The sequence below is a fragment of the Centropristis striata genome, chromosome 23 (genome assembly GCF_030273125.1).
Source record: "Centropristis striata isolate RG_2023a ecotype Rhode Island chromosome 23, C.striata_1.0, whole genome shotgun sequence".
Lineage (NCBI taxonomy): Eukaryota > Metazoa > Chordata > Actinopteri > Perciformes > Serranidae > Centropristis > Centropristis striata.
This window is the reverse complement of record NC_081539.1, coordinates 21,196,764-21,211,237: the sequence shown is the minus strand read 5'-3', so window position 1 is coordinate 21,211,237 and position 14,474 is coordinate 21,196,764. Positions and strand designations below refer to the sequence as shown.

General features: G+C 41.8%; 2 protein-coding genes across 2 annotated transcripts; one reads left to right on the top strand and one right to left on the bottom strand.

Annotated features, from left to right (window-relative positions):
- The first annotated feature begins 343 nt into the window (after positions 1–343).
- Positions 344–5,357, top strand: amer2 (APC membrane recruitment protein 2). The gene has a single exon (XM_059327366.1). The coding sequence runs from the start codon at positions 378–380 to the stop codon at positions 2,430–2,432; it is 2,055 nt and encodes a 684-aa protein (XP_059183349.1). The 5' UTR covers positions 344–377; the 3' UTR covers positions 2,433–5,357.
- A 6,956-nt stretch (positions 5,358–12,313) lies between these two features.
- On the bottom strand, positions 12,314–14,094 carry LOC131962062 (beta-1,4-galactosyltransferase 1-like). The gene is made up of 2 exons (XM_059327015.1): positions 13,562–14,094; positions 12,314–13,102 (listed from the first exon to the last, which is right to left on the bottom strand). The coding sequence occupies exons 1-2, from the start codon at positions 13,943–13,945 to the stop codon at positions 12,431–12,433; spliced, it is 1,056 nt and encodes a 351-aa protein (XP_059182998.1). The 5' UTR covers positions 13,946–14,094; the 3' UTR covers positions 12,314–12,430.
- Positions 14,095–14,474: the final 380 nt, after the last annotated feature.

Here is a 14,474-nt window from a genome sequence, read left to right as displayed (position 1 = left end):
GGGTGTGGAGGACAGACACTGGCGCCCCGCCAACGTTGACGAAAGCTGCTTAGCCCACCCAGTTGCCATGGATACAGTAAGGAGCAGCTCCCAGCATGTGTGTATGTGCTTGTGTGTGTGTGTGTGTGTGTGTGTGAGAGAGAGAGAGAGAGAGAGAGAGAGAGAGAGAGGGGAGGGAGGCAGAGAGAGAAAACCAGCAGGCAGGCGTTAGAGCAAGTCAGAGTGGGAGTGAAAGAGCATCAGACAGCAGGGAGGAGAGAGAGAGACAGAGAAAGAGAGAGAGGGTGAGTGTATGTGTGGCCAGAGAGAGAGAGGACAGAAAGGCAGCCAGAGAGCTTGAGGGAGACGATAGAGTGGGAGCAATAGAGTGCAAGATAATGGAGGTGCAGTCGGAGTGTGTGGAGCCTCCTGTGGCTCCTCAGTGTGACCCCCAGCCCACAGGGAAGATCAACAAAGCTGCCTTCAAACTCTTCGGAAAGCGACGCACCGGCTCCGGGATGGCCAGCTTCTTCTCCTTCAGGAACAAAGGGGCTACAAACAGCGGGAACAACGGGAATTCTGACAATGGGAATTCTTTGAATGGCAATGGCTCAGCGGCATCGGTGGAGCTCGTTAGAAGCAGAACCCACGATGGACTAACGAGCGATGCTGATGGACAGAGAGGGGAGGGGCTTGCTATCCTGGAGGCCGGGCCGGTGAGGTCCCTCAGCAAATCCTTGAGCTTCTTTTCTCTACTCCGACGTGGGAGTTTTAGGTCGAGTGAAAATGGAGGGGCGGGGCTTGTCAGAAGAGGGAGGGGCCTAAAGGGCTTTTTTAGCAGCATGCGATGGAGACGCAAGGAAAAAACAAACGAGGCAGAGGGGGAAGTGGTGGAGCGAAAGACGGAGAAAGATGGGGATATTGCCGACTCTGAAAAGGATATAACACTCACCCTTGAACCGCCTCCGCATCTTCACCAAGTGGATTGTGGGAATGCAGAGGCAGAACCTAATGTAGAGACTCCCACTACTAGTGTTACCATGACACCACCACACTGTGTTGCCATGCCAGGGCCATCTGGTGAGCCAGACTCCCCCTTTCCATACACACCCACTGACTCGCCACTGCGCCCTCCCATCCAAAAAGCCAAAGCCTCAATTTCCAGCCTCACCCCCTCCCTAGCTACACCCCCTTTGGATCGCTGCAGCACGGGTGACCCACCCTCAGAACCTTCGGTGGACCGCCTTTGCTCTCTCCTTTTCACTGACGTCACATCCCTCAAGAGCTTTGATTCACTGACAGGCTGTGGGGACATTATTGCTGACGCAGACGAGGAGGGGCCAGCGGGCAATGGAGGCAGTGGCACCAGCAGCAGCAGCAGTGGGGGCGGAGGGGGGAGTGTTGGAGCGGGCGTTGGGAGAGCTGTTGGTCTCACCAGTGCCACGTCTCGTGGCTCCCCAACCAAACCCTCTCTACCTTCGCAGCTGACCCAGCCAATGTTCTCTGTGTCCGCAAGCTCAGTGCCTTCCTCCCTCCCAGCCCGGGCCCGGGCACCACCTCCACCTCAGCCGCATCCCGCCGGCAGCGGTGTGGTGGCCTACATGGGCGGAGGGGAAGAAATGGCAAGTCCAGAAGGAGTGGACGATGCAGACATGCAGGGGCTTTGGCACATGCTGCCCTCCACAGGTGACAACTCTCCTGCTTTGCCCCGATCACACCAACCCCCGTCTACTACCCCGACATCTACTTATCCCCCTCGTGCCACCTCCAACCTCGCCAGCAGCCACCTGACCTCAGCTCACAGGAGTGTGGACAGAAAGGTACCCCAGGTGAAGGCACTGGGGCTCAGTAAGATTCCAGTAGTGGGTGCAGTAGGAGGTCGGGCAGCGAAACCCCCTCTCCCTCACACACATGGCCGTCATCCCACATCACCTGGTGAAAAAGAGCTGCTTAGTGATGAGGGTTACTGGGATACACCCTCAGCGACACCCACAGCGACACCTGATGAGAGCGGGCTGCAGCGGAACCAGAAGATGGCCCTATCACGCGACAGTTGCTCTGGAGACCACCTGTACGACCTCTACAATGACCCTGAGGAGCAGGAGGGTGATGATGACCTAAACAGTAACCCCTCTCCATCCACTGAATACAAACTGAGCCCCACCTCCCCGACAACCCCTCCTTCCTCCTCCTCCTCTTCATCCTTCCAGTCAATGAGAGGCAGCACCAGCCTTCCTCGGGAATCCAAGATACCAGTGAGCAGCAGACAAACACCACCTCCCCACTCTGTAAGCCAGTCAGCCCTGTCGTCTGTTGTAGAGGTTGAATCCCCTCCACCAAAGACCCAGGCACCTCCTCCAGCTCGCACCAGAATCCCTGTATCCAAGGTGCCAGTCCGTCGCTCTGGAAACAAACCTGGCAGCACAACTAGAGGATCTGCTCACAAGAAGTAGCTCCTGTCACATGGGTGATTCTCGCCTACTAACTTATGGACTCAGTGCTGTTTATGCAAAGCCAAAAGTTTTCCCAGACCAAGAAAAATGTTGAGCTGTAGAGTTAACAGCCTATAAATTCCTCTCAAATCTTAAAAGCTCTCATTCCTTAAGTGTTTTGGCTTACGACAGGCTAGAGTAGAATAAGTGGTTTTGTTCACTTGAGAAAGTCACGAGGAGACTCCAAAAAGCTGGGTTAACACTTCACAGCCCTCGTTGGAACTTTGGAGGTTGACTCTTGACAATCCACGGTCTCGCAATAGACGCATTTGCCTTGTTACTTCCTGGAAAAGCCCCTGACCCGCTGAGTTCGACAGCTCATGACTGCACACTGCAAAAGAAAGAAAAAAAGCAGAGCACCTTTTATCTTTTACATTTTTATTACGAAACTCCACACGGCATAACATAATTTGCTCATACGGACCTAATCTAATCAAAGTTCTTTTTCTGAGTTTGTCATCTTGTCTAATCTGTAACAAATTACCTCCTAATCCTTTGATCTTAGAGCCAAAGTTAAAAGAAAACTTCATTTCATACAGATTCAACGATAACCACAGCCTGGAATAACCCATCCTTTTTGTTGGCTGTTGTATGTCTTTTTTTTGCTTTTTGAAGATGGTCTTCTGACCGTACACTGATTATTAAACTGTTTGTGCTAAAAGACAAATGAACACTGAGATCTGGTTTTATTACTTACCTACACTGCAGCTGCAAATGTGGCAAAGCTGCTCTGCTGAAGGCCACATGATATTACATGTTTTTTGGAGAGAAAGACCTCCTCTGTTTTGACTGGTTATTATTATTATTGTGGATGGACTAAGTTTGGCTTCAGCCTGTTGCATCTGGATCTCACTTCTACCCCACTGCATCACCCGAAGTACATGTCAATCTCTGGGATTTACAACTGTTGAATTATCAATGGAAACCTGCAAAACTATCGCAATACTCGACCTGGAGGGATCCTTTGCACTGATGCTTCTAATACACACACAACACACAAAATCATACATGCACACAAACATTTTCTCTCCCTCTCTGCATGCAGTGCCACAAATACAAGGCACAAAGGTCAGGGATCATCATCTAATACTGAATGACCTTAGTAACACACACTGTTCAACCTTTGGCACTGTCTTCGTAGCTACACTGGATGACTTTCTCCTCTAAGGACACAAACAACTGATTTTTTCTAGTTTCTAGTATTTTCTTCTTCACTGGATTTCATACTGTTTTTATAGGCTCCTCTATTCTAAGTCATACTGCTCAGATCCTAAACTGTGATTGCACCAGCTTCTTAATGCTCTGCTTTCTGTTATTTCTGTTCTTCTCTACTAACATACTGAGAGTGGATGACAGAGAGGCATCCTTGCTGTCAGACAATTTCAGAGAGCCAGAAAATGCCTGCGAGTGTTTTTGAAATCGGCTGTGACCCAAAAAGAAAGACAAGGAAATTCTGTCAGGGTTTCAGATAAAGAAAAGACTTTTGAGTCACGTAATTAACTGGATCACAGCTTAAAATACAAAGCTGGGAACTAATGCTACATCTGTTCTGAGCTCTGCTGTAAAACTTACAAACATTGTACAAGTTCATTCTAGGAACCGTCACAGCTGTGTGTGAATCTGAATGTAGCTTGACATCATTGTAGATCATGGGTCAGCTGTGTGGGTCTGTTTTACTCTCTGTCCCTCTTTTTGTAAGGGCAAGACAAATGGTGGAGTTTACTGTTTTCTAAGTCCCCCGTGCTCTGAAAAATGAAGACAAACTACTGCACAGCGTGTTGAGTCTCGCAAAGCGCCACTTGTTTTAAGAATGAGGGGGTGTATTGCGGTCCGAAAAGGCCTTTGTCAGTGATTCAGTGACACAAGTTACAGGGAGGAGAGTGTTCCCTACCCTTCAGTGAAAAAGAGGGGTTTTCAGAGGGAAAGAAATTTGAGATAATGCAAATTTAACCCTAACCACAAGGGTACCAATGACACTTGAGGGTCATTCTAGTTCATGATAGCTTTCCATCTCATTTAGAATGTGAAGATTGATCCGCAACACTCCTCCTGGTTCAGATATCTTTTCACCCTCCTGATAGTGTAGTGTAGGATGGGCTATGGGGTAACCTGATCCCAGGTCTGCTGTTAGTGTGTTTCTCACACAATAAAGAGGGCAAGCTAAAGGTCAGGGAGAAAGATCATGTTTGTTTATGTTTTCTCTTCCTACACTGTGCTCTTCCTTTTGATTTCAGTATGCAATCACTTTAATTCTCCCTTTTTTGAAGTGCTGATTGACAAAAGAGTGTTTAGATGGAAATGGATGCTGACTTTCAAAAAGTATTTTTCTTTAAACAGCAGTGGAGATGCTTGTGGATTGTTGACCAAAACAGTTGCCTGAAGTGTCCAGAATTCATAATTTTACTTTGCGACATGTCACCATTCATATGATATTTATCTTTAGAAGGAATATGGAGCTATGAACTGGATAAGGAGTGATCATTATGCATTATACAGTATGTTTAAGAGGTTTTGTTTAAATATGGCATCCTCCTAGTTTGATGTTCCACATGCTGCAGTTTGGAATGTAAATAGAGCTTGTTCCTCCACTTCTTCCAAGTATGACAGTGAAAATTAAAGTTGAACCCATCTGTTGCACTGGCCTACACACAGTAATGACATCATTCCACAGAGGCCACCATATTGCCACCTGGCTCAGTTCCTTGTATTTTTCCCCCGGATGCTTCTCTCCTTTCTTTCTGTTTACAAATCTGGGTCTTTATGTGGTCATTCGCTGCGATAAAAAGCACATTATAATTTCCTTTGTTTTTGTTATCGTCTGTCTGTTCACAGTGTGAAATCTTTCCACTTTTTCATATTTAATGAATAAAACTGTTTGCGCTGATAGACAAGCTCTTGACTCTTTGTGACCGCATTTACACAAGAATCCATACACTTTAACGTCAGAGGCTTTGTGTGCTCGCATAATTAGAGAAAAACCAGATAGAACCCCTCTCTCATCAACTCCCCTCCTCCATCTTTCCTCCCCCACCTCCTGGTGTTTAAATCCCCATGGAGTAGGTTGGGTGGGAGAGAGGGTGAGACACAGAGATGCTTTTGTTGATGTGCGGCGTGTGGCATTTGTGTTGTGGTGTCGCACTTGGGGAGAGGGTCTACTTGGCTTGAGAGTTATAGGTTATCAATACAATTTATTGATCGCTGAGATGAAAGCCTGATGGATGTGTCATTGTCTGCTGTTAGTCTCTAGTGGGAAAAGACATGTAGAGGCAGGGACAGCCAGCTAGTATGATGACAAAGACAGGCAGCTGATGCATGTGAATATGGAACCTGTGTGTGTGTGTGTGTGTGTTTGCATCTGTGTGTCCTGAATATAGATGAAAGGGAGGGTCTCATTGTTTCAAGGAAGACACATGTTGCTATAGAGAAAGCTTATATGTTGTTGTGGTGTGGGTGCGCATGCATGTGTAGTGGGAGGAGGATTTGGTGCAGTGCGAATCCCCTTTGTAATGGTGCAGCAAACCCCCCTCCCTCTCTATCCAGCTCCCTCTCTCCGTTTCTGCACGCTGAGGTTTATGTAAAAGCCTTACGTAAGACCATAACACTCACTTGTACCAGCCCACCAGATCAAAGCTAGCGATGCTGACAGTGAGAATGGTGCGTGCTGGTGCGTGTGTGTCGGCTGATCTCATCATTAATCTGCTACTGCTGCTGCTGCTGCTTGGGTGCTGCATGTGTGGACACTCGTCCTCATTGTAAGCCATGTTTGTGCCTGTGTGCGCGTGTTTGTTTTGGTGCATAAATCTGGTATAAGCGCATGACAGGGAGGATTTAGTTTGTGCTGAACAACAAAGTTCTTATACAAGGCACTGAAGAGGACAAGGGAGGGAGGGAAGGGGGGAAGAAATGCAAAGAAAAATGTGAGAACAAGATTTATTGTGACTGTGAGTGAGGGTTTGTCTGGCCTTAGTGCTCTTAAATAATGCTTTTAGCTAGCCGATATAACTTTTGTTCATCTCCAGCCACAAGTGGCAGTAACAGTGTGTAGTAGTAATGCAAGAGAAAAATCATTGGATCTGACTCAGTAATGTCAGTTACAGCAAAACCTGTCTCATGTTCGCTAACATTAGCTTATATTAGCCCCCAGCTACTACACCAGGTCAAGTGAGGCTGATGTTTCAAAACCCCTGAATGTACTGAATGAAACAAGGGCTAATTTGATTACTTATACTTTATTTTTTAGACTATGAATGTGCTGTGTCTTCTTTCAAGAGTTACGTAATGATTGGCTCCCACTTTTTTATATATATATTTTCTTTTTAAATTATTGTGCTATTTACTTACCACTTAGCTAGAATTGCTACTTATGCTAATGTTACCCCCCTGACACACATAGACAGACAACAAATGCATTCCATTGCTTCATACACAGTTGCCCATAAAGTTGGAATAAAATATTTTTTTACCTCTTTCCATGAAATTATTTTAACAATGTGATTTATTCTTGACAGATAAAGTGTATACCTTCTCAAAACTGTATTCATCAATCTTTTATAAACATATCTCAATGAAAATGAAACCACAATTAACAGAGGATTGTGTTGTGTTATTCGAACTTTATGGGCGACGGTGTATTTACAAATTTAAAACCATATCCTATAAAATATCAATGAAATACATACAAATAATTTATGCTATAAAATACAGTACACTTATGTTCTCCTTTTCCGGTCTCCAGGCTGGGGTCCTAATAAAATAAATAAATATTTCTCCCCCACATGAACAGGCTCTATGGGCCTGTAACCACTGTCTAAATAATGGAGAGAGAGAAAAACAGATAAAATAAAATATAATAAAATAGTTAGACCATGGGATATCACAAGCCACCCCTTCCAGGAAAACTCTATTGTTCTTCCCTCTCTCTCTTTTTTTCCACTTCACCCTATGGCTCCTCTACATTTGCATACAAACTCAGGAACACACACAGGAACCGTACACACCAAGCTGCCCTGCAACTTTGCTAATACACCCCACACCATAAAATCTATAATTTATTTTTTCTTTTGAATGTTTGTTTTGTTTTGCCCTGTTGTGTCAATCGTGTCATTTCACCCAATGTTTTAACTGTCTTGTCTAACCTGTCTAAAAATAACTCAATAAAAATAAAAAATAAATTGAAAAACTTAATTATAAGATGTATAAGTGCTTATACATACAGTTAATATGTTCACCAATTATAAAAGTGCTGCAATTAGCTACTTTCTAGCAATAAAATGGAGATCTTTTAGTATGTTCTTCGCAAATCTATAATTTTAAGGAAACTATATTGTATTTGTATTCCATCATAGTTCCTATGAAACTCTGACAGCATTCTAATGACTCAAGCAAAGAGGATATCATTGTTATATCTCTATTATAATGATGACATGTTTATATTTCAATACACAGCACTGTTGCACAGTAGTCATTTCTATTTTAGAGGATAATATAAAACAGGAGCACATTTTAGTTGTTCAGAAAGACTGTTAAAGCTGCTAAATTAATGCTGGTGGAGAAACACTAAAACGATAAGAGCAGAGTGAAGGTCATACCAATCTTTTTTTTAAATGATATCATGCTGGTAAGTAGGGTTTCCTTGCCTTGGTGTGTGTGTGTGTGTGTGTGTATGATGGAGCCCCGAGCACCACTCAAAAGCTGTACCCCACATTTCTCATGGCAGCCTCTCTACAGTCGTTCCCATAGTAACTCCACTAGGTCAGCCAATGAAAAGAGGGGGCTGGGCAGGAAGGAAGTGTTTGGGGGGTTGCTGACACAGTGTGTGAGAGACATGATTGGAGTTGAACTGGTGTGGTAAAACATTTATACAGATCAAAACACACACTAACCTACATGTTGAAAAACGTGTGCATACTGCACACTGTATACTGCACTCATAACCACTCCATAAACATACAGGGGCATTAAGAAGAGGATAAATGCAGTGAAATACAGTACCCTGACCTTTAGCACACATCCTCTAAACACATCATGTAAAGGTTTTCACTCGGTCTTCACCTCTGCAACCTCATGGGAAGCCCCCGTGACCATCTCCACTACACCACTATTTTTTTTCTCTCTTTGCCCTCATCCCCCATCCTCCCTCACTTCTCTCACCGTCTTTCACATGAAGCCACAGTTCCTCTCAGGGCAGTGTTGTGTAATCCTTTCACTTGTCAATAATTCATCATTCACAACACAAGCTTTTGACTCTGTGAATGGGCAGATCTGTTTGGCACAGCATCAAGACGGCAATGTGCATTACATTGTGATGCTGAGTGAAGCTATAAAACCAGAAGAGAGCTACATATGTAAATCTGGTTCATACTAGTTTACCAGTGTAAAGGATGAACACGCACAGGTCCTCTACGGTGACAACCTCTCACTCTTAAGTGATAAAAGAACAGGAAACAAGGTGTTCAATTCAGTTCCAAAGTGAAAAGGACCTTGTGAGCAGCAACATCGAATATAAATATGAATAAAAATCACAAGATGAATGATAACTGAAATTTTCTTTAAGTATACAAGGTCATGGGAGTGAGATAATGGTCTTATACACTGTATAGTGGCCTGGATTTAAAAATAAATATTTAATTAACATGTTGACTGAATTTGTGCTGAAACTTTTGTGAGACACACAACCGGTAGAGGATTCTGATTCCCTAAATGAATTCCCCTATTGAGAACTTAAATGGAACTATCAGTAAAACATCAGTTTAACATCATGAGCTCAACAATAACATCCCTCTTTTCCACGTGTGTCATGTTACTTCTATAGCAACAATGCTGAAAAATTAATTAGGAGGTTGGGCAGACTGAGCGATACACACCATATGTATGGGTGCGTATGTGAGTGTGTGTAAAACACTCTCTCTAAAGCATCTTCTGCATGACTGGCCTGTCAGGTCATATTTCTCCAGCCCCTGAGGCCTCCAACTGTACCTGTTACCAGGGAAGAAACCTGCATAGAGCACTGCAAAAAAAGAAAAGTTGGGTGAACTCAAAATTTCAAGGCAACAAACTTCGATAAAATTTTAAGTTGGACAATTAAACTATATATTTTAAGTTTTGTTTTTGAGTTTGCTCAACTCTGAATTCTGATTTTAGTCAACTCAACTGTAAGTTGTACTAACTTATAATTTTACATTGTAATAACTTTTAATCCTTACTTCTGCTAACTTCTGCAATGTGCTGAATTGGCACGATTGTAACGCCGCTATGAAATGTCAGCTAATGTTGCTACCACAATTTTGAGTTAGCATTGATACGCTAATGGCTACTCTTGTAGCTGTAACAAGTAGCGCCGCTAGCATCAGTTAGCCGCTAGCATCAGTTAGCCGCTAGCTTTCGCTATTGAATTTCACCGCTTTCCCGCATTTCACAACAAAGAAATAAGAGTTATCAGAACTATTGTCCCTTGTTGTGAACCCCAACTTAAAGATATAAGTAACAACAACTCACAAACTTGTTTGTGAGCAGACAACTGGCTTCCTTTGTTGTGCTAACTTACATTATTGCCCTAAATATCAATAATTTATATTTCCAAGTTATACCAACTTAAATCACTGTTTTAGGCCAAAAAATACAAGTTGGCTTTTTTGCAGTGAGGGGGAAAACAAACTGTAAAACAATATGTCAGTATTATAAAGCTGCAGTTAAACTGGTCACTCCAGGTCCAATTTCCTATAAGCCATGAGATTTATTTTGAAAAGACAGCTCAAATCTTGGTTATTTAAGAAAAAAAAAAAAGAGTTGAAAAAAAAACAAATAGAAGCATTGTGAAAAATTCTGAAGTGTGCTTTTTATGTTTCTGCAGTGTTGATCCTTGCTCTCAGATCTGACACCAAATCTACTGGAGATGCTTCTCTTACTAACACTAATACAAGTAACTTGATATGATAAAAGACAATTACATAACAGAAGCCAAACATGAACTTAGCAAAACCTAATACACCTCAACAAAGATCTTAAGTGACACCCAGGAATGTTTTTCATTGTTAGATGAGATGTTGTTTTCTATACCAGTGAAGAAGACAACTAGATTGGGGCAGGAGGTTTTTAGGGGGAGATAGCTGGTCAGCAGTATATGGCACATAGAAGTGGTGTACATCATCTGGAAGATGGGAGCCTGAAGATTTATTTGAGATTAATCTTCAAGGGAAATTATTTCGTGATTAGGTGCCTATTTAAATGTTAAAAGTTTAGAGTGTATAAGGCTTAGAACATTATGATTGAAGTATATTAAGGACATTTCAATGCCCAATTACGTTACATGAATTAGTTTGGGTTGATACCATTTCTTACACAGATTTGGCTCTATTCAACATTTTTTAATACTTGTAAATTAATAAAAGAAATCCCTCTGAAGCACCGCATTCAGACACCAAGACGCCGAGGAAGATTGTGGAAAAAATCCCATGAAAAATGCTGTGATTTCTCACAACAATAAAATGGCTGCTATGGGGACTTACATTGTCACACATGAATACCATTAGGCTCATTAAATCCACATGAGTCTCGGTTTTCCAGGTCCCAGTGTGCAAAAATATTTAAATACAATAGGCAAAGATAACACATTACTGCATGAAAAAACTGAATAGTTGTCACTCCTACTACTTATGATGAGACACTCCTGGTAATGCATAAAACATATTTTCTTTCAGATATCTGTAAGTCAGAGGTCAAGGAACAACTGCGAAAATGGGTATCGCCAAAGTTCCCCTGCCCAGAAGGATGTGACATAGTTTGTACTAATGTATTCCTCAGCTCTTCCAGTTTCATATGATACAATTCTGTTTATTTAATATGTTAAACATGAGGCTATAGCATTTGAAAGACAGAAAGTCATTGTCCATATGGACTTGAAGAGGTTAAAATAGTAATCGATTCAGCGTGCTCATCATATCACCTTTTTAATTTTGATGTTCCTGCACAAGCTCATCAGTTCTTTAAAAATGTTTAGTTAAAATTGACAGAACAAAGCTGAATTTATGACATCACATTACTTCATCTCAAAAGGTCATAAATAACTGAAAAATCAATAAAAACCCATCTGTTAAAAAATAAAGATATATCAACCCAAGCAATACGGCCATGAAAATAAATTTCAGCACACTTTCCAGCATGTTTCATATTCACAGTGAATCCCAACATGACAGCAGTAATGTCAAGCACAAAAAATAGTGGATATTGCATTGCACAGTAATGAAAAATATTCTCAATACAAAATCTTAAAATTTGTTTTAAAAACAAACAAACACAAAACCCTCCCACCACCTTATTGGCCAACAGTCTTGTATAGACTCTGTGTCATTCACTTCCTGTAGGATATTTGTCCTTGCAATGCATAGAAATTCACCAGATGTAAAAATCCCCGACATGTCTCTTGTATTTGCATAGTACTCAACAAAAAGTTTTGGCATTTCTTCAATTTTTAGTGCCAGGAAAAACCGGCTCGCCCAGTGCTCACGGAGAAGGGCAAATTTCAGTGGTATGTTCAAAGTACACTTGACAGCAGGTATGTGACTATCTGCAGAAACCTGTTGTTATTGCTTAACCTCAACCAAAGTGATTTAAAAGTTATTTTTAAAATGTTTAAAACAGCGGTCATCATGTATTGACAATGTGAACAAAAAACAGCATTTATTCTGATGACTGAGTTGCAGCCTTGTGTCCACCTATCTGAACTACCATCTTTTCTTCTTCTTGAGCTCACAGTTGACTGTTGTTCTGTCTGAATCCATCACATACCTATTCCTCATTGCAGGATTCTCTGCGCTTCATATTCACACACACACACACACACACACACATTTAATTCAATACCAGAGACACACCTGCCCTCCGTTAAATAAACAGACTTGAGACTGAAACACCAATTAAACAATAGTCAATAGCTGTCCAATATCAGCAGGTTCTGTCCCCATTCAGTGTGGTGGTGGAGCATCAATATCCACAGTGATAAAGGTATACAATTTATCCTTCACAATAGTCTTGACTGTGTATTTGAGGCTATTAATCCCATCTGTACCCATAGTTTGCCCAGTTTTGCTGAGTTTGCCAGGGTTGACTGGATTTGGCTCATTGTGCAAGTCTCTGTTATGTTTGACCATCCTGTACTTTCCTATTACCAAGTTGGGGCGAGAAATGGACATCCCATGGAAGATAACTCGCTTATAGATATCATCGTCCTCACCACCCCAGCCCCAGTAAGTGTTCGGGAAGCCGTTAATCTTCGAGAATTGGGTCTTAGACAATGAAGAAACCCCTCCAAAGAAGGTGGTATAGGGTAAGTGGAAGTTAAATTTGTCCATACCCACAGCCAAGTGTCTGGGATTGTCAAAACATCGATAGAGGTTACGGTCATCCATTGGAACCAGATCAACGTCAGAGAAAACGAAGCAATCATAATCATATTCCTTCAGTGCTTCCATGTAGCCGGCATTCATCAGTTTCGCCCGGTTGAAAATTCCCTCTCCATCCTGGTTGATGACATACACCGTGTAGTCCAGCTGCTGTCGTATCAATATAGGATGGAGGTAATACAGCCAATGCTTGAGGTGTTCGTGCCGATTTCGGAATGCAATAATGACTGCCACCTGAAAAAGTGAAATAAGTAAGTTTTCTTTAGTGCAAATGAAGAGAATAATTAAGAATATGGGGTTTTAATAGTTTTATGGAGTGTAAAATTGTTAAAACGATTATGATATGAGCAACAATTTTTAGAATGTGGAGAGGCTACTTATAAGGACACTAACAGAAGGTACTTATATAGAAGAAGATACTGATAAAATTCCCTGTAAATATCCATTTGATTTTAACTTTTTATCTTGTTCATATTTTTTTTATTTAATTTATTAATTTATTTAATTTATTTACTTAACTTATTTCAAAACTAAGACACACAATCATGTGACATGAGAGATGTACAAGTTGTCAGTTAGTAATCATGATTTTCACACATTATACAAATAGTACATACTGTACATGAAATACATTCACTTAAGTTTTGACACCTTTTTTTGTAATACACTGATACACAGGTAATTTACATTTACCTTCTGTTTGGCGATACAGTCTGGTGGCTTGTACCGTCCTCCTTCCTGAAGAGGAACACCAATCTCCTTCCTCACATCATCCAAATTCCGCTCAGTTTTAAAGTCGACATGCAGTGGACCCACGAGATTTGGAGGGTTATCAGGACAGGGTCCCAAAGGCTTGATGCTCTCGGTGGGTGCCACCTGTGGCTGTCCTTTGCTGGCATTCTGGGCTCCAGTCTGTAGATCTGACAGCCGGGAAAGTGTACTGTTTTCTTTTGCCGTACGAACTGGCTTTGTAAAATTATTAAAAGCCCTGTTTTTGCTGTAGCATAGAAAAAGAAGAAAACTTGCCACACTGATGACAGTAAAAAGGGCCAGGGCTTTAAAGAGTTTTTTCAGCATGCTGCTACTCCTGAAGATCAGTGTTGTGAACTCAACAGCTCTCGGACAGCTCTGCTACCTGCATTGCGCTTTGCAAGTCAAACGTGTTCCAAACAAAAGAGCAACAGGTTTTTATTTACCTGGGAGCAGCTTCCTTGTTCACGTCAGCTGATCAGGTTGGACCTCACACCTGTTGTTAATTATTAATCAGGATTTTCTTTCCATTTATTTCCTCTGACATTTCTCAGAATCTAAGGTCAGATTAAATTTAAAGTGTATTGCTGTGTCTTAGTATGTCTGCAATACTATTATATCTGTTCCTTTAATGTATGTATTATCTACAAACCACATTTAGTGTGGTGCTAATTCATATAAAACAAAAAGAAAGTAATGTACCAAGAGAAAAAAAACTAAATTATTTGCTATATGGTTTGGAAAAAACAAAACCATATAACTACTATAAATAATACAGTAATAACAGTACTTCCTGTATGTTGTCAAAGTGGGCCCTCTAGTGGTCCTCAAAGAAAACTAGCAGAAACTCTCAACC